General features: G+C 48.9%; 1 protein-coding gene across 17 annotated transcripts in view; it reads right to left on the minus strand.

The window, feature by feature from the left end:
* JAKMIP3 (Janus kinase and microtubule interacting protein 3) overlaps positions 1–19,729 on the minus strand; it is a 48,914-nt gene that overhangs the window by 10,064 nt on the left and 19,121 nt on the right. For 10 of the 17 annotated variants that reach the window (XM_085064552.1, XM_085064554.1, XM_085064553.1 and 7 more), the window contains exons 3-13: positions 17,291–17,444; positions 16,476–16,675; positions 14,889–15,386; positions 8,608–8,823; positions 6,938–7,057; positions 6,408–6,554; positions 5,875–6,006; positions 5,294–5,329; positions 3,384–3,443; positions 2,293–2,421; positions 1,069–1,197 (exon numbers count right to left, since the gene is read on the minus strand). In XM_085064552.1, the coding sequence (XP_084920678.1) occupies positions 1,069–1,197; positions 2,293–2,421; positions 3,384–3,443; positions 5,294–5,329; positions 5,875–6,006; positions 6,408–6,554; positions 6,938–7,057; positions 8,608–8,823; positions 14,889–15,386; positions 16,476–16,607 (1,599 nt within the window). In that variant the 5' untranslated portion in view covers positions 16,608–16,675; positions 17,291–17,444. The remainder of the gene's footprint in view (positions 1–1,068; positions 1,198–2,292; positions 2,422–3,383; positions 3,444–5,293; positions 5,330–5,874; positions 6,007–6,407; positions 6,555–6,937; positions 7,058–8,607; positions 8,824–14,888; positions 15,387–16,475; positions 16,676–17,290; positions 17,445–19,729) is intronic. The other 7 variants (XM_085064547.1, XM_085064550.1, XM_085064557.1 and 4 more) reach the window with 5 other exon arrangements.

Raw genomic sequence — 19,729 nt, forward strand, 5'->3', positions numbered from 1 at the left:
TTTACACTGAAAGTGACCTTGTTTGCACAACCCACACTGGTCCCTCCTTTGTCTCACTATGGAAAAACTAAAATCAAGTCATTTTTCCAGCTGGGCATGGCTTGGCTGGCTGTGATCTTCCTTCCAAGTGCAATCTAAGGTTTCAGAGTAGATGTTCATTCTGGGAGCACTGCTGGCACTGCCAGTTTTCATGCATTACACCTTGACTCTGAGTGCTCCTGGAGAACACCTTCACAGAACTGATGTAGGACCAAATTAGGGCTCTGCAGGGACATTTCTCATATTAAATAGTAAATTTGTCCCTTTCCTGGCTGCACTCACCCTTACAGGCTGAGCATGACACATCCTGCCAACCCTTCAGAGTCATGGGATGGTTTGGGTGGGAAAGGACCCTAAATCCCACCCAGTGCCACCCCAGCCATGGCAGGGACACCTCCCACTGTCCCAGGCTGCTCCAAGCCCCAATGTCCAGCCTGGCCTTGGACACTGCCAGGGATCCAGGGGCACCACAGCTGCTCTGGGAATTCCATCCCAGCCCTCCCCATCCTCACAGAGAACAATTCCTCCCTAACTCCTGGTACCATATTAAAACTCATAATAAAAGCAACACTTCAGGCCATCTGCCCTGAACCACAGGAGCTGTGTGAGGCAGACAAGCAGGAAGAACAGCACAGGACACATTGCAATTTAATTAACAGAAGAAATCTCACTATAAGCCTTCTAAACATTTTATGAGGAATCATGTAATCTCTCAGAGCCCAGAAGGAATTAAAGACCACGCATTATATATTTAAGGCTATCTGCCCTAGTTCTTCATAGAAAAAGAGCTTAATTTCAAGGATTTCCCACAAAAAATTCTCCCTGGATTTCCCCTAAACTGATCAGAGGTGAAAAGACCCAGCTGCAGCAGTGGTGGATTCTCAGGAAACGCTGCCCAGGGAGGCTGGCAGAGTCAGAGAGCCCAGAGCTGCCCGGCTGAGCTGGAGAAAAACCTGAGCATCCAGCTGGATTCCCCACCCTCCCTCACAATGCCAACCCTCATTGCCCTGAAACAGAAGCCATGGAGACCTTAACTTCTCGTTCTGCATCCAAGGTGCCCCCGACCTGCTCCTGCAGCAGGGCATAGGCGCGCTGCAGGGCTTGGTACTCCATCGTCAGCTGCCGGAAACGCAGCTCCGTCTCCTCCTTGGCCATGCCCTGCAACCAAAACCGAGAGGGGATTAGATTTGTTTTCTGAAAAGTGCCAAAATTGCCCTTTTGAAATGCAATTTGGAAGCACGGTGCTAAAAATCTTGGTTAAGTGGCCTCAAGCTGCTTCCCCTGTGTCCCCTGCACATCTCTTGCACACACTTACCTCCAGGAAATGCAATATAGAAATGAAAAGACAATCCCTGCCTTGGAAAGATAAAAGCTTACTTTCCCTATAACACTCTAATGACTGCATCACCCTTACTTACTGTAACAGGGAAAATCATCACGTTAAAGGTGAAAATGCAGCTTGCTTTAACAACAAAAGGTTTCCAACCTGGAAAGGAAGCCAAGCCTGACAGCCTCACTCAATTACTAAAACATGAATCCATAGTTAATAGTTGTAGAAGTGGTGACAGCAACATGAAAGGAGCCCTTCATCTTCTTCACCCTCCTTACAATATCTAGCAAGGAATGCTTTCATGTCAGGCTGGCCGGAATATTTCACTCAACATGAAATGGAATTACACTGCTGGCTGCATGCATCAACTTGCCACGAGCTGAGCAGGGGAAAGAATGTCAATACAGGGATGGAAAATAAACAGGCTCATACATCCACAAATTCAGATTTCCTGCAGTGCAGCACACACCTGGTAACCATCATGTATCTTTGATGGTGGAGTTAGGAATTGTGCAGGTTCTCTTGTAGCAGATCTAATTACACACCTGCAGCCAGTGCACCATGAAAACACTGAACATCATCATCAGTGATGATTTTTGTTTATTACAGGATTCTTGTTACACCCAGAGCTGTGTGATGGTCCAGTGATCTGACACACACTGGGGAATGCATTTCTTTTTAGACCCACAAACCTGCTGTAAATTTAATATCCTTAGGATATGATACTTCCAGCTTGGCTAGAAGTTGTGAAATGACTGGAGACCTGAGATTTAGAGATGCTGACCAACATGCACAATGTCAAACATAACACAAATGTTTAATTCTCTGGTCTGAGGTGACAGAGGAATGATAGAACAGACAGGAATTTAATCAAAAATCAGTAGAAGGTAACAACCAAAACAACAGGGATTTTTGAGGAGTACCTCTTCCAGGTCATCTTCAGGAGTGCAGGGGGTCTGGTCAGTGCGGTCAGTTTGGTAGGAGATGGAGGAACCGTCGGACTCCAGGGAAGCCTCTTCATCATAGCCATAGAATGTCTCCACCACTGGCTTCTGACAGACAGGAGGGTCAGGGGCTGCAGGGACAGCCCTGGCACCCAGATAAATTGTGCCCTTGTGGGGTCTGAACACAGGGACAGCCCTGGCACCTGGATAAGCTGCCGTTGTGGGGACTTCACACAGCAACTGTTCCAATGGGATCCAGAGGCAGCCACAGCCTCTCTGGGCACCCTGTGCCAGGGCCTCCCCATCTCCCAGGGAACAATTCCTTCCCAAAATCCCATCCATCCCTGCCCTCTGGCAGTGGGAAGCCATTCCCTGTCCCTCCGTCCCTCGTCCAAAGCCCCATCCAGCTTCCAGAGAGACAGAATGTGACTCCCTGGAAGGCTTGGCTGTGATTTGCAGGATGATAGGAGTTATCTCCCATCGACCTCAATTAGTTATTCATAGATTCATTAGCTCCAGCCACACTCTAATTCTTCATCTGTGGATCGCAGCACGCTCGCAGTCCCTGACATTAAACCTTCCTGTGTCACTTTGGTGTTAATATTTACATGAACGCCCTGATGAGCCCTCATTAACCAACACTCCCTTTTCCCTGAGCTCTAACCATTGCTTCCCCAACCAGCAATTTTCGCATGTTGCTAAACTCCATCATGAATTATTTACAGCATACACATGTTTCCAGGCAGCACCATTAGAAGATCGTTTTGAGATGTGTTAATTCACAGAATTTGTCTCCTCCTAAGACAACCACATCCCACCAAAGCCCCACAGGGTAAATGCAGAGCATAAAAAGGGCTCAGAATGCACGATGCAAACAGGTCTCCTGTCCCTCCCAGACTTTTCCTGAATATCCCAATCCAGTCTGTGAATGTCCCTGAACTGCCATCACCCAAATTTAAGTTTAGCATCCATTTGCAGACCCTTTAGGAGAACATTCCCATGGCCCTGAGGTGCTCTGGGCATCCCAGCATTGTCCATCAGCAAGTCACCATAGAAGGTTTTGTTTTTACCTTAGGAATTCTTGTCATTTTTTTCCTTTGCTTCCTGAACCTCAGCAGCTTATCACGTTCCTGCAAGAATCAGAGACATGTGTTAGGTGTTTCCAGAGAGCAGTTATTTAAATTGCCCATGTCAGCACAAGGAGCCACTGGGGAAGCAGCAGACAGGAGTGTCACTGCTGGCCACTGTCCCACACTGTCACCAGTCATGGGTTATTTACTCCAACATCTTTCAGGTTTGCCATAGACAACTAGAAATTGCTCTTTATGTCCATGAAAGCCAAACTAAAATAAAGCTGATTATAAGCTTCACACTGAGAGCTCATTTGTCCCCTGCAGCTGTTCCAGGGGTGACCATGGCACTCCAGCCCTCACCCTGGCTCTGCTCCTGCCCCTGGCTCTGGTGGCTCTTGCTGGCTCTGGAAGGTGCAAGGGACCTTAAATGTCACCTCCTTTCAGCCCCTGCCATGGCAGGGACACCTTCCACCATCCCAGGGTATTCCAAGCCCTGTCCAGCCTGGCCTTGGGCACTGCCAGGGATCCAGGGGCACCACAGCTTCTCTGGGCACTCTGTGCCAGGGCCTCAAACCCTCCCAGGGAAGGATTTGTTCCTCTTTATGGAGATAGATCAGTTTTTTTACAGTAGTCAGAAAAAAGTACTGTTTTGGACTTGCAAAGCCCAAGACTGCAGAGAAGGAAGTTCTAAAGGGGAAACCCTCAGCTCTTTCCTTTTCCCCATCTGGCACAAGGATGTGGTGACATTGTGGGCACTGACTGTGCTGCTGCCACCAGCCTGGTGACCAATCCAGAGCCAGCAGCAGGGGTTGGGGACAATTGAACACTCGTTGCTTGGCAGTGGGAGCAGCACATCCCATCAATACCCATCAGTGCTGTGGCTCCACAGCATCCCAGCTGACCACAGCACAGGGATGGGGCGGGTAAGGGCAGGGCTGAGCACAGCCAGTGTGACACTGAGCACACCCCAGGGTGACACTGAGCACAGCCAGTGTGACACTGGGCACACCCCAGGGTGACACTGAGCACACCCCAGGGTGACACTGAGCACAGCCAGTGTGACACTGAGCACAGCCAGTGTGACACTGAGCACACCCAGTGTGACACTGAGCACACCCAGGGTGACACTGAGCACACCCAGGGTGACACTGAGCACAGCCCAGTGGGTGACACTGAGCACAGCCCAGGGTGACACTGAGCACACCCAGTGTGTGTGACACTGAGCACACCCAGTGTGACACTGAGCACACCTCAGTGTGTGACACTGAGCACACCCAGTGTGACACTGAGCACACCTCAGTGTGTGACACTGAGCACACCCAGTGTGTGACACTGAGCACACCCAGTGTGTGACACTGAGCACACCTCAGTGTGTGACACTGAGCACACCCAGTGTGTGACACTGAGCACACCCAGTGTGACACTGAGCACACCCAGTGTGACACTGAGCACACCCCATGTGTGTGACACTGAGCACACCCCATGTGTGTGACACTGAGCACACCCAGTGTGACACTGAGCACACCCAGGGTGACACTGAGCACACCCCAGGGTGACACTGAGCACACCCACGGTGACACTGAGCACAGCCCAGTGGGACATTGAGCACACCCCAGTGTGGGTGACACAAGGAGTACAAAATTGCAGTTCCAAGGTGGCAGAGCTATCCTGCCCATGGGGACATTTGCTATCAAGGCAGGTGCTGGGATTAAAGCTTTCCTCCCCACTATCGCTGTGCTTGTCTTTGGTGAGTAACTGCAGACAGAAAATCTGCTCTGAGGAACCCCCTGGTCAGCTCACTGCTGAGCACAGATGGGAGGGAGGGTAAGTTATTGCACCCTGCCTGCTTTCATTGAACAGCAAGTTAAAGCATACACAAATAAGGATGAAGTTAATGTCACTCTTACCATGACACTCTTCACATAGCCAGCAGTCTCCAGGGTCTAATGAAAAAGAATGAAATAACATCAGTAAGTGGACAGGCTTAAAAAGAAAGGAAAGAAATAAAAATCATTTTCTAGAGGAGTATTATAATGTTGGTGTTTTCTGTTTGCAAGTACTGAGAAGATGTTAAGAAGGAAGCAAAAGGCCAAGCCCAGGATTGCAGACCTTCCCTGCACACAGGAATCTTTAGCCCCAGTGGTGTCTCCAGCAGAAGGAACTTGGACACTTTCCCAGATCTATGGACATGCTTCTGTCATGCCAGGGCAATGCAGAGTGAAAGGATTTTCCCAAACACACCACAGATAACTTCTGTTATGTACTAAGCACAGAAATGCCTGCCAGGTTCCCCTGCTGCCCACTGTGCCTGTCAGCTCCAAGAGCCCCATTAATTCCAGAGCCCCATTAATTCCAGAGCCCCATTAATTCCAGAGCCCCATTAGTCCCAGAGCCCCATTATCTCCCAGACCCTCGAGTATCCCTTCCTTGGGCTTCCTCTGCTCTGCCCTTGGTCACTCTCATGTGAGAGCAGCAGCCTTCATCTTACCTTGGAGAGCTCATCAATGATGTTTTGCTGCTCAATAACTTGTAGTCTCAGGAAATCCACTTCTCTTTCTTCCTGGCTGTGGTCAAGGTCATTTAAGGAGCTTGGTCTCCTTATTGCTCCAGTTCTTTGCCTCTGGAACCCAAAAACCACAGGGCAGAAGAGGAAATGATCAGCAGGCTGTGCCAAGGGACTCATCAAGCCCTTCCCTTCCCAGCCAGCAGTGCATCTCTCTAATGGCTGTGCTGGCAGCTCTGCTGCTCCCCTTTTGCTGAGCCTGAAGCTCCCATCCAGGCTCCAAACCTGCCAGGTGGAAAAAGGGGCAGAGTCCCAGCTGCAGACTGCCCAGGGATTATGAGGGGATTCTGGCAGGAAAGTTGAAGGTGAATCATGGAATCCCAGATTAGTTTGGGCTGCAAGGGACCTTGCCAGAATGGAACAGTTTCCAATGGAACCTGTGAGTTTGGGCCAATGCCTGAGTCCCTCAGCCCCATCAGCTCCAAACCCCACGTTTCCCCAGCAGCAAAGGCACTCACCATCGCGATGTTCTCCTGTGTCACAAATTTCAGTTTGTTTTCCATTCGACGTAAGGCATGTGACAACTCCTCATTCTTCCTACTGAGGCGTTTGTTTTTGTCCAAAATGGGCTTATACTGACTTTCTGCTTCTCTGAGACGTTTCAACTGAAAGATTAAGAGAAAATTAACATCTCTGGAGCTTTTTAATCAAATACATTAACTATTTTCTTTAACTAAGAAACTAGCAGTATTTTCAAATGCAAGGGTTGATCAAAAACCCTTGGTATTTTCTGCTGGGAAGAGAGCATTCATACTTGATGAGATATTCTATCTGTGCAGCAAACATTCAATGTGAGGAATGTATTTACTTTTAAAAAGAAATAAAACCAATTTGAGCTAATGACATCTTAAAAATCCATTTTTGTACAAGCCAGGAGGGGAGTGAGGTGGCCCAGCCCCTCCTGCCAGGATTTCCAAGCAGCACAGGAGAGAATATCTGGGTGTTTCTGGGACAAGAACATCCCCAAGCCCTCCTCACTGTCACTCACCAGCTCGTTCCTCTCCTCCGACAGCAGAGCATTGCGATCCTCCAGCTTCCGGATGATTCCGCTCAGCTCCGCGATTTTCAGCTGGAAGCGCCGGGCATCCTTTTCATCCAACTGCTGTTCCTAAAACAAAGATCAACTGCAAATAACTGTTCGTAAGTGTACAGGCAAGAGCACGTTGGCAAAGCTCTAACTTTCTCTCAGCCCAAATCCAAGCATTTTAAATTGTTATCGGGGAGAGTGTAACCCATGGAACCCAGGATGAGACCAACGGCAAGTCAGGAGTGGAAATGTAACAAAGAATGCAAATGCAGAGGTATATATATGCATATATATATCTATATGTACATATATATGTATATGTATGTGCAAATACAAAGTCACAAATGGTAAACTCAGAAACAGAACAGAAAGTATCAAAACTGAAGGCCATGTTCCAATGATGCCACTGTTGAACTGAGAGCTTCAGACACATCGCCCACTCTGAGGACTTGGTCATCAGAAACTGATATTAAAATTACTGAAGGGGGAAAATCCATGCACTTGTGCCACTGAATAAGCTCTTCTTCCACACAGCTATGGCCCTTATGGGGTCCTAAAGGGTTACTTGTCAGGCCACAGGAGTAGCACTTTATCTGAGTGCAAATGCTTAAATCAGATTAGAAATTAATAGAGCCATAGGTCGATGTGTTCTTGTTCAGACTCAGAGAGGAGTTACAGCTACTGACAAACATGACAGACTTTTCCCCTTCTCTACGACTTGTTCTGGTCTTTGGCGGAAGTTGAGTACAACTAGAAAGGCAAATTAGTGCCCACAGTGCTGGTGGCACTTTTGGGAGGTCTAGGGTTCCTCATTCAACAGGTGCAGGAGAGGCTTGGGCCAAACAATAAAATAGATTGGTTTGCTCACATATAAGTTTTACACTTGTACCGAGACAATCGAGGCTGTCGCAAAAGAAATCTTGATGAGGATCAGCAATGAGGACGACCTGCACACGTCAGAGGCACGAGGGCAGCACCTGAGGGGTGCTCTGGGCAAAGGGAGGCCAAAGCAGGGAGCTGCCAGAGTTACATTGAAAAAGCCATGGTGAAGGGAGACTCAAATCGAATGTCTGGATATCGTGAAGAATAAACAGGAGAGAATAGTTTAGGACATCTTTGGGTCTTTTTGTGTCCTGCTGATGGTGAGAGCACCGAGCAGGAGGAAGGGTGGTGTCCTGGGAGGCTGAGGGGTTTCCATGCTGCCCTGCACCAAGTGCCTTCCCACTCCCTCTGGAACTGGCCTCGTGCATCTGCTCCAAGCCCCAGCTCCCAGCTCCGAGAGCTCAAACACAAACAGCACTGGTGAGAAATGCATTTGCATCGTTTGTTGGCAGAATCGTGTCAGACTGTCACACTAAGGCATGGCTGAGCATGGCACGGTGAGGAAAAGGAGAGAAAGAACAGAGGAATTTCACCTTGCTGACAAAACCAAACCAAACCGACCGGGAAACAAAACAACAAAGCAAAAGCTCTCCCATGGCGAGGTTTGATCGGAAATCTCAGTGGTTTGGGTGTGACAAAAACGAGAGCACAGCCATGGGACAGCTCTTGCTCAGGGCGCACTCATCAAGATTCTGTCACTTGGTGCCGTTTGGTCGCTCGTTTAGGTGAAACCACGTGAAAGTGCTTACGGGGCTTCCCGAATGATCTGAAGCGTCTCCTGCACCACTTGCATAAGGAAGTTCCCGCTTGGGGCTGCTCAGATGCCGGTCAGACTCTTTGAGCTGCGACAGTTGTTCATCTAAAGCCTCCTTTTGGAGCTGCAGTCTCTGAGCATGCCCGGCTCGCACCCCTAACTCTCTCTCCAGCACGAAGACTGTTCTGTCCTTAAACTTAATCTCCTCCATCTACAAGGAGAACAGAACACAATCACACAGGTGGCAGTGGCGGCTCGACAGCACCCTGAGCTCCCCTGCCACCACTGCCACCACTGCCACCACTGCCACCACTGCCACCCCTGCAGCGATGGACATCAACAGTGAACATCAGGCTGCACCACTTCAGCAGCATCTTCCTTCTCCTGCAGCCACACTGCAGGAATTTTGCCATTGGAATGATTGGGGAATGGCCAGTAATCTTGTCACCATCGCAGAGGATCTTAAAAAAAAATTACAACTTGACATTCACATCACAGTTCAATTGGATCGCTCAGACACTTTAATGATTTTGCTTGGATGTCACCCTTGGAAAACTGGGGTTATGATTTTTAAAGAAAAGTATTGAAACCTCAATATTCTTTACATTTTCAAAATTCCTAAAAGAAATGTGAATTTTTCAAAATTCTTTTTTCCATAAGTCTCCCCTGTGAGCAATTTAATTATTCCCTTTCCATGAGAGGTTTTACTTATACATAATAAACACTATGCAAAATCATGAATGATTAAATGACAAATGTCCAGTGACCTTTAATTCTCTTCATCCCTTTTTGCCTGTGCTGATTGCATGTGCACATGCTGTGGGGTCAGCCAGGATCCAACCCCTGGAGTCTGGCTGGAGCTCACATGGGTGGCTGGGCCATCCATTTCTGAGACTTTAGACAGTTAATTTCAGTGATCAGTTTTTAAACCTGCCCTGCTTGAAATAAGAACATTTTGCCGTATAAGAGCTGTGTTAATACTTTTATCTCTGCTTTGTCTGTAAACCTGGAAAAAAAATGACATTAGGAATCAACAGTCACTCCAAGGACTTTGTTTCCAATAAACACCAACATGACCCATGCAGGGCAGGTGCTGGAAGGTCACACAGGTACCAGGAAAGCAAAATGAGGCAAATGAAAGGTATTTTGGGTGCCATCGACTAAAGATCCCTGCAACAGTGTCCATGAAGGCAGCGTCTGCTGACTTAGAATGAAACAAAGACATAGATGCTCCGGAGCACCTGAGGTCTTTCTGCTAAATGCCTAATGAGGAGACATCTAAATGGATGTACAGATGAAAAGATAACACATCATCAAATGATTATTTGTTGAAAATAAGCAGAATATTAGGTAGTCGATGCCTGTTTATATGGAAACAAAGACATGTTACAACAAAGGCAACACATGAAATTGGGAGGAACAAAGAAACGAGAAAACACAAAACATTTCACAGCATTTCACTAACAGTTTGTTTTCCAGCAAAAAACCAAAAATCCCTAAACATAATCGTCACAAACCACAAGGAAACACCAGCACTGACATTTTCCTTCACCTGACTAAATTCCCATCCATGGAACATGCACAGCAGTTTGGTGCCTGCAGCCCGCCGTTCACCAGAGCACAAACCCAAGGGAAAAACGGAGAAACGTCCCTCGGCACACCAACGAAAGGAAGGAAAGGCAGAGCCAAGGGCCCACAGAACTCACTGGCAGAGGTGCAGGTCGGTGGGCCAGCAGCCCCTGGGCAGGGCCAGCCTGGCCTCATGCTGTGCTGTGCTGGGCAGAGGCTCTGCAGCTCCTCTCCTGCCTGCTGGCTGCGGAGCTCGGCAAGGAGCGACAGCGCAGGAGCATCCAGGCACCTGCCAGCCGCCGGTGCTCCAGAGCTGGGATGAATATTGATGTGTCTGCTCATTCACAAACAGCCCTGAGCACAGCTGGTGCCAATTACAGCACCAGCAGCCCGTGCAGAGGGAGATGTGCTGCTCCCTCCTGTGCTGCTGCTGCAGAGCCGCTGCTCCCACGTGCTGCTGGCTTTAAGCTGTGACTCTTTCCAAAGTTATCATTTCTGTCCTGATTCAAACCCAAGGTGGAGGGTCCTGGGTGGGAAATGTCTCCCCACGGTGCTCCTGGGGCCTTTGCAAACTGACAGATGCTGTCAAACATGGCCTTTGAAGCTGCCAGTGGCTGGGATCAAAGCCAGTCCCCCAGGCAGGGCACAGCAGAGGAGAAGCCCTGTGCAGGGAGCTGCTCCACAGCACACACATCTCCCCTGGGCAGAGGTGGCAATCAGGACAGCCTGCTATCCCCAGCCTCGATGGCACTGCCAGGGTGCTGTGACCTGGCTGATGAGGTGCCCAGGTGAGAGGAGATGTGGTGGCCCTGGGCTGTGACACCCCCGAGAGAGGAGTTCAGACCCAGGGGACACCAGGGGACACAAGGGGACACATGCCCCCCTCACTCACCCTGCCTCTCCAGAGACAAAGCCCACTGCCTCCCTGTCCTGGGGACACCTGACACCCAGCAGCAGCACCTGATGGCCTCAAAACCACAGAATCCCAGAGGGTTTGGGTTGGGAAGGACCTGGAAGCTCATCCTGGTCCAAGCCCAGGGTCACCATCCAGTGCCACTTGTAAATGCCATGAGTGCACCATGGGGTGTCCCAGACCTTCTGCTGGAGGCAGAAACCTCATATCCAGTGCCAGCAGCTTCCCAACACCCCCAGAGGCCCTGAGGCTGCAGGCCAAGCCCTGTGTGAGCTGTGCTGTAGCACAACAACAACAACATGGTTACAGCCCTGGAAAGAATAACTCTTTGTTTATGTGTTCATGTTTTTAAAACCTGGCCTGTGAGACACCAAAGGAATCACTCAGAACAAGGACGTTTCCTGACCCTCCTAAGTGTAGGAGTAGTGTTGTCTGGCTTTTATAGACTAAAAAATCCCTCAGCCCAGGTTTAGTTGGAAAAAAATCCAATGTAAAGAGGGTCAAACCACAAATGACTAAATATCCACCTGTGGAAGAAGGAACGATTGACCTTGAAAGCATGTCTACCCTCCAGGTGCTGAGCCACGCCTATAATCCCAAATATGGGGATTTCTCACCAACGAGGGAATCAAAAGGAGAGATAAAGACTAAATCAATCACTAATAAAATTAATATTTAAAAAGTCAGCTTCCTACCCTTTCATCTGATCCCACCCTCTACATCAGACATCTTCACTAATTTAACACTGTCTGGCAGAGAGCTTGGGGTCTCTGAAACACAGAAATTCAGAATGGTGCCCAAAACCTTGATCCCCTCTTTGGCTGTGGGGTGGCATTGCCATGAGGAAGCTGTGAAGCTCTCAATGTCCAGTGGTCTTACAGAGGCTTTGGCACAGGCTATTAAAGCTTTCGGTACTCATAATCAACTGAAGTTTATCTAGATTGAAAATAACCACTCCCCAGGCTCTAACAAATCTCATCTCCTCAGTTTTTCTGATTTCTCAGTCCCCTGTCAAAGGAAAGGGGAGTGAGGAGGCTGCAGTGGCCATGGCTTGGAAGAACTTCTTCCTGACCAACCTATAGTTAATTATAGTTTAAATGCTCTTTACCACATTGGATTTTGTTCCCCACTTAGCAAACTTCAGGGCCAGTTAAGCTCAGGGAACACTCGTGGCTGAAAGCTGCTTCCCCTGGCTGTGCACACACTAACAGGGAGTGCTCCTGCCACACAAATGTAATTAAACACAGCCGTGCAGTATTTTAAGGCAGTTTAAAAACGCACAAATTGAAATCTAAAAATGGCTGACTAAAATTAGCAATTCTCTCCGAAGGAAGCCCTTGCCACACGTATTGGTTACCATCTGCAGGGGAATTTCATCTGCTGCAGTGCCACTGCTGAGGGCTGTGAGCTGAACTGGGTTAGCTGAACGTCTCAGGGTGTCACACAGGCTGTGCAGCCAAACAGCACGAGCCATGTGTGCAGCACAGCACAGGGGCTGGAACAGCCTGAGCACACTCTGAAAAACACATCATTCCCTCTCCTGTGCTGCTCACAGTGCTGGGGGATGCTCAGCGTTGCTCCACGGGAATGGGCTGGAGCCATTGGCATCCACCCTGGCCCTGGGAATAAATAATTATCTATTTCACTACAGTGAAGAGCTGGGGGTTTTATTTGGTAAATGCTCAGAATCACAGATCGAGTCCAAGTTGTGCCAATGCCCACCTTGTCCCCAGCCCAGAGCTCTGAGTGCCACAGCCAGGGATTCCCTGGACACCTGCAGGGATGGGGACTGCAAACCTCCCTGGGCAGTTCCAATTCCTGAGCACCCTTTCCATGGAGAAATTCCTGCTGCTGTCCAACCTGACCCTCCCCTGGCACAGTTTGAGGCCATTCATTCTCACCCTGTCACAGATTGCCAACAAATGCAGACACAAAAAATGCCCTAAAGCTGTCAGTGAATCCCTTACTCTCTACTCCCAGGGCATTGCACAGACTTTCCCCCCAAACATCAGCGCTCTCCCCACAAGGTGCCAGGAGCCACCAATTCCCACCAAAATCACTGATGTTGGAGTCCACAGAGCTGAGAGCTCTTGAATCCAGCCAGGAAGCACTCAGGGCTTGGTAAAACCATGGCAATTTCATTGGTGCAGTGAGCCAAGCTGATTCTTTCAAGCAGGAACTTAAAAAAAGTTTGATTTTCAAAGGCAATTTAGAAAACATCCTGTCAAGCCACTCAATCCCTTATAACTAAGACCATATTTATTTTACAGCCTCCACATCAAAGGCCATTAGGGGGACTTTCCACGTGATGCAGCAAGTTTATTTAGGATGTCCATTAGCCCCCCATTCACTGTGATGTATGGAATCAATGCACCAGTGATGTGTGGTTAGAGAAGAAAGTACTTACACTGCAGGATATTCAAACTGCATCAATACATCAGTTGGTTATAAATTACTTTAATATCCCCTTCATAAAAATAAAATTACCTATAAAAAAACCTTAACAACCTAAAGCCTGGAGAAGAAGTGGCTAAATAAAGGTGGGGGACACTCCACTGGGGGTGTGTCAGTCCCTGCCAGGCCCTTTGGGCTGTCAGGGCTCAGGTGATGCTGTACCAGCATCCTCCCAGGGTAGGAGGTTCTGCAGGTGGTCTCTGCAGCGTGGTCAGGCTGCCAGCCTTTGATTTGGGGCCAGGCTGCAAGCTCTTTGGGCATTTTCAAATATTTTTTAGGATCTGGATTACAGCTAAGGGCCAATGACTTAGCAGAGACATGGATGGGTTTGCACCAGGACACTGAGTGCTGTAAAGCAGCATGGCAAACACAAAACGATGGTGACACCACTAAATACTGAGACAAGACCCCAAACACACATCATGAGAGCTCGGCTGTGTCCCCATGGCCCTGGGAAAGGGAGAGCAGCTCAGGATGCACTCCCTGCACTCAGCAATGTGGGTCACAAGGCAAGCTCTGAGAACAGCAGACAATAAACCCAATGAGCCCCAGAAGGTGCTGGTGGCTGCCAGGCTCTGCTGCAAAGGCTTCCCTGTGAGGGATCTCCCTCCCACAGGCACTTCCCCCTTTTCCAAGCACCATGATCCCTCCCAGCCTCCCCACCCAGCTCCCACACATGCTGGAGGGAAATTCCAAAGCCTCAGGGTGAAGTTCCTGCCTTTGAGACTGGAGCACCTGAGGCTTGGGTGTTGGATGTGGGGAGGGCAGGCTGAGCAGCCACACACAAAGGATCTCTGGAGATAGGTGAGCAGGGCCAGGTGACATCCCAGAGCAGCACAACCAGCCCTGGCCTGGGGAAAACCACCATGGTGGCCATGGAGAGGAATTCCCCTGAATGCCTGCTGGGTGTGTAGGACTCAGAGGTGCAGCAAAGTGAATTTGGGATTGTGTAAGCCTCACTATGGGATGTCCATGGCAACCAGCAAAGGCAGGGAAAGGGAGGGACTGAGGTGGATCAGGAAGGAAAGCTTGGTGAGGAAATAGAGGCAAAACCCAAGAAATAGAATTGCTGTAGCATTGCCCTGACCAGCCAGGAACCTGACAGCTCTTCCTGACACCTTTAACGTGAACAACATTCACAGGCACTGACACGGATAAAGAAGTTTCTTACAAAACATCCTAACACTTTTAAAAACCAGTCTGCCCTCTGCTAGTAAATGTAAAACAGACCTGGAGCAAGCTCCAAAGCTTCAACACCCATCCTCCTGCACCCAGCTGAGTCCAGCACTGACCATTTCCCGTGAGCAGCACAGGTTAGAGGAGCAGAGAGCAACACGTACCAGCCTGCGGATTTCCCTCTCGCACTCCCTCTTGATCCTGGTGATCTCCTCCTGGTGCAGGTGATACACACTCCTGATCTCCGCAGCCTTGATCTTGTCAGCCTGGATGACCATGGTGAGAGCCTCCTCCACTTGTTTCTTAGCCCCCTTCAGCTCGGAAATTTCCTGCTGCATTTTGATTTTCTCCACCTCGAAGCCCTTCTTGGCCTCCTCCTTGGCCTCGGAGAGCAGCACAGTTTTCACCTTGTCTGGAGCTCCATCACGCACGGCATTGAGCAGGGTCTGTAGTCTCTGGATTTCATTGTCCTTGATTTTTATCACTCTGAGTAGCTCAGCTTCGTGCTGTCTCAGAAGTGTTTCTCGAACAGCTTGGAGCTCTTTCATTTTGTCCTCGTGAAGTTTGACTTTGAGCTCTGTGACTACCACGGTGCTTTTATGCTGTTCGTGCTCCTTGATCTGCTTCACTTCCTGGTTTTTCTCCCTTTCCAACTTGCTGACCTATAAGGAAAATCAAAATGGTATTTTCAATCAACCAACCCATTAATACATGTCATGATATTATTTTAAAATGTTAGAGATGACTTTGCAGTATTACACCTCAATCCTCTTTGTCAGCATCTACAGATTGGTGGTAGCAAAGACCTTTCTTTCCCTTGTGTTCAATACACATTTAGGAAGCTGTCAGGATCTTATCAGTAAGTCTGACTCCTTACTTGATTCTGGAAAAGCTCTCACAGCACATTCCCCCAAAATACGGGAAAATCAGATGCCAAGCCATCACCTTGGCACGCTCAGGCACAGACCAAACCTGCATGTGCATAGGCAAGACACAAAAAGCTCTGTGCAAGCTCCTGCAAGGCCCCAAACAGCTGCATTTTACCAGATGCTTTTTAAGCAATGAATTATTCAGCAGAAATAACTGACTGTACCTGACCACACAAGGCTCAAATGATGATTCAATTTAAAACCATGCCATGAATTCTAGAGAAGGCATGGCCAGAAGTGGCTGTGAAGTACAGGGAGAATGAAAACAAAGTCCTCAGCCTTAAAGCTGCAAATGCTGCTTCACAGCAAAAGGATTAACAGAGGTTCTATTTACATGTATGTGTGTGCTGGATTCATAGCTTAAAATGCCTAATAATGATGCAAATCCATGGAAAAATGCAGAGTATCATTTTGTCTCTGCGTGGTATTATGTTTCTGTTCTGGAACTGAAAACCCCCAAAGTTTATTGGTAGAAAATGATATGGGGAATTAAGGAAAAGCAAATAAATGTTCCCTGCTTTTGCTGAGAAGTGATTGGAGCTGGAAGCTCTTAGAGCTGAGGCTCCAGCCCCACCAGCTGCTCCTCTCCCAAAGGCTCAGGGAGAAGCTGTGTCTCCTTGGAATTTGGGAACTAGCACAGGAGGCAGAGCTGAGGTCTAGTATTGCACATGCTGGTAAGCAGCCAGTTTGAAGGAGTTTGAGCTCAAAATCCAAATGAAATCAGTGTAGAAAGGAAAGAGAAAAATAGGCAAAGAGGATTTTGGCATTTTGGAAATTTCTGAATGACACAGAATCTCACTCCAGGGAAGGGAAGCTGCCCACCTTACTCTTCTCCTGCTGCAGCTCGATCTGGATGTCGGTGAGCTTGGCCCTGAGCTCCTCGTTGGCAGCCTGCAGGGCGGCCAAGGCGTCAGGCTTGTCCCCCCTGGCCCGGCTGGAGCCCCTCTTGGCCATGGTGAGGCTGCGGCAGGGAGATCCCCGGCAGCTCCGGCTGCTCCGTGTGCCTCTACATCTTCTGGGGCCTGCAGGGAGAACACAGCTCCTGTCAGCCTGGGGCACCACAGCCCCAGCTCTCCCTGCGGCAGCTGAAAGGGCTGGATTCCCTGCAGGAAGGATGGAATCACAGCTTGGCTTGGCTTGGAAAAGTCCTCTGAGACCACTGAGTCCAACCATTCCCAGCAGTGCCAATCCATCACTGCCCCTTGTCCCCAAGTGCCACATCCACAGGGCTTTAAATCCCTCCAGGGATGGGGTGTTCACCTCTGCCCTGGGCAGCTGTGCCAGGGCTGGACAGCCCTTCCCATGGAGACGTTTTGCCCAATATCCAACCTGAACCTCCTCTGATGCAGCCATTTCCTCTTGCCCTGTTCCCTGGGAGCAGAGCCTGACCCTCCTGGCTGCACCCTCCTGTCCTGGCTGCACCTTCCCATCCCTTCCTCTGCACTGGAATTCACATCGTGCAGAGGATGTGGAATTCACATGGTGCAGGAGGGACACCCTCCCACCAACGCCCAACACTCTGATGGCTTGGAGTCAGCAACCACTGGGAAAACTATTTTCACAGAATCATGGAATCACAGGATGGTTATACTGCAAAATCCATTAAAAAGTGCACAAATTGGGGAAATATTTCCAACCTTTTTAATACTAAAGCTGTTAATGTGGGTAACAGTGCTGTTGGCTGATGACCTTCAGTGCCTCGGTTTGTCCCTCATAACTCACAGCCAAACCACAGAGGAGCAGCACTGTCCCCTGTCCAGGCACAGGGATGGGATTAGCAGCTCAGGGCAGCTGCAAAGAGAGAACAACAGCAAATCAGAACAGAGAAACAGCAACAAAACCACCTCCACAACAGCAGAATAATAGTAATAGTAACAGTAATAATAAAATAATTTAAAAAAATAATGGTAAGAATTAACAATATTAACCTGATCTGAATTCTAAGAGCAAAAACCTGAATCCATCAGGGAGAAAAGAGCCAAGGGAGGCAGCTGCTCTGGGGATATATAAATGGGATATGGAGCTGGGAGAGAGCTCAGAGCACCTGGAGAGAGGCTGGAGTTTGGGAGGAGCAGGGCAGAGGTGCTGAGAGCCAGAGAAATGATGTTGGACTAGCAGTCATTACACATCCACACTGGTAAGAGGGAGGGGGGAGGCTGAGACTTAGACAAACAAGTGGGAGAATAAAATAACATTCCAGATATTGATTGTCCAAACCAAGGGGGTACAAAGAGTCTCAGTTCTGCTGTTTCTCAGGCTGGTGCCTAACTTCACAGCCTGGAAGCTTCTATAAAAGGAAACATGTTTGGTTGGGCAAAGAAATAGAAATAAATTAAATTTCAAAGATATTGCCTGAAAATCTATAACATGAATAGATGTTCTTTGCATTTAAGATTCTTGCTGCTTTGTGCAAGCAGACACAACACACCAATGGAAGTTTAAAACCCTCTTTCTTTATTAATAAAAAATGGGGCAGCCTGTAGCCACAGGCACAGAGTTCTACCTGCTCCAATGAATGAGGCCTTTGTGCAATAATCACAATTATTTTCTTAGAGGATTTCCTCCAAAGGCAGAGGCAGCAGTGAGCCAGGTTAGTTCACAACCTGAGGAAACGAGGAGCAGCAACCAACAAGCTTTAGCTGCTTCCACATGAATGGCAGACAAATCATAATTTGAATGGTACAGGGATTTGTGAGAGGAATTGCAAGCAGGATTCTTTTTGACAGACAAAGGCTGCGAGAATTTACATTTGTGTGCTTACAGAAAATAAAACTCAGGAGCTGGCACTGTGCAGCAGAGCTCATTCGGTGGGAATTCTCTCTGAGGTCAAGTTGTAGAACCACCATCCTGATACTTATGGTGTTCCAGCTTTTTGATTTTCTTTAAAATGTTACAAAGGCTTCATGGCAGGAATTGGCACATTTCATTCCAAGCATCTGCTTGGATCATGGAAGTCCAACTCCCAGCCCTGCACAGGATGGTCCAGGAATGAGCATCATGCCTACTAAACCACATCCCAAATGTACTTCTGGCCTTGCTTTGAGCAGTGAGAGGGAAGGAGCCTCTGGAGGCAGTGCTGGAGCCTCACTGAGCCCAGAGGGGTGTGAGCTCTGGGAGGAGGTGGCAGTGCCCACCAGGGATGCTGCAGCTCTGATCCTGGGGACAGCAGAGCTCTGATCCTGGGGACAGCAGAGCTCAGCCCTGTGGCAGTGCCCAGCGAGCAGAGATGGACATTTGGGGAATAATGGGAAATAGGACTGAGCAGAGCAAGGCAGCTCCCAGGGACAGCCCTGTGTGAGTGCAGGGGGACAAGTGGCATTGTTGGAGGCACGACAGTGCTCGTTTGTGCTGCCACAAGTGTGGCCCGGCGGCAGGAGCAGCCGTGTCTGCTGGAGCACGCCCTGCAAGGACCCAGCTGGGACATGGGGACAACTGCCAGGCCTGAAAGCACATTGATCACAAACACTGGGAGGAAAACATTCCACCAAAGTGTGCCCAAGCCAGCACACTGTGCTGATGCAGAAGCAGCCAGGAGGTGGTTCAGTCTGGGCTGAGGGAACACAAACTGCTGCTGCTGCTCTGACACTGGGGACACTTGGGGACCTCAGGGTAAAACAGTGAGGTGCTAACACTGAGCACAGACCCTCAGCAAGCCCCATCCCTCCAGGGAACAGAGCAGCTCCCTGACCTCCCCACAGCCTGGGCACGGGAGACATTCCCTGGAAAACAGCCACCTGCTTTTGGATTTTTCCTTTTTTTTCCAGTGGGTTCTATAGAAGGGGCAGCTATCAGACACATCACCTGAACAGAACAGAAAGGTCATCATCGTTTTGATGCTGGGAGAATAGATTATGCATCTGATTCCTGGCATGTTTGATATTGAAAACAGCATCAATAATGCATCAGAGCTGCCTTGAGCAGGGCTCAGCGCTCCCTTTGCCTCCTGACTTGCAATTCAGACATCAAGACTAATTGGGAAATGTGTTTTCTAGGTAGTAGTTGCTGAAATGAATGTTTCACCATGCTTAAAAATCAGTGAATTAATCCCTACCCAGGATACCAATATTTGAAAGCAG

This window comes from Lichenostomus cassidix, chromosome 6, assembly GCF_008360975.1.
Source record: "Lichenostomus cassidix isolate B80296 chromosome 6, HeHo_3.0, whole genome shotgun sequence".
Classification (NCBI taxonomy): domain Eukaryota; kingdom Metazoa; phylum Chordata; class Aves; order Passeriformes; family Meliphagidae; genus Lichenostomus; species Lichenostomus cassidix.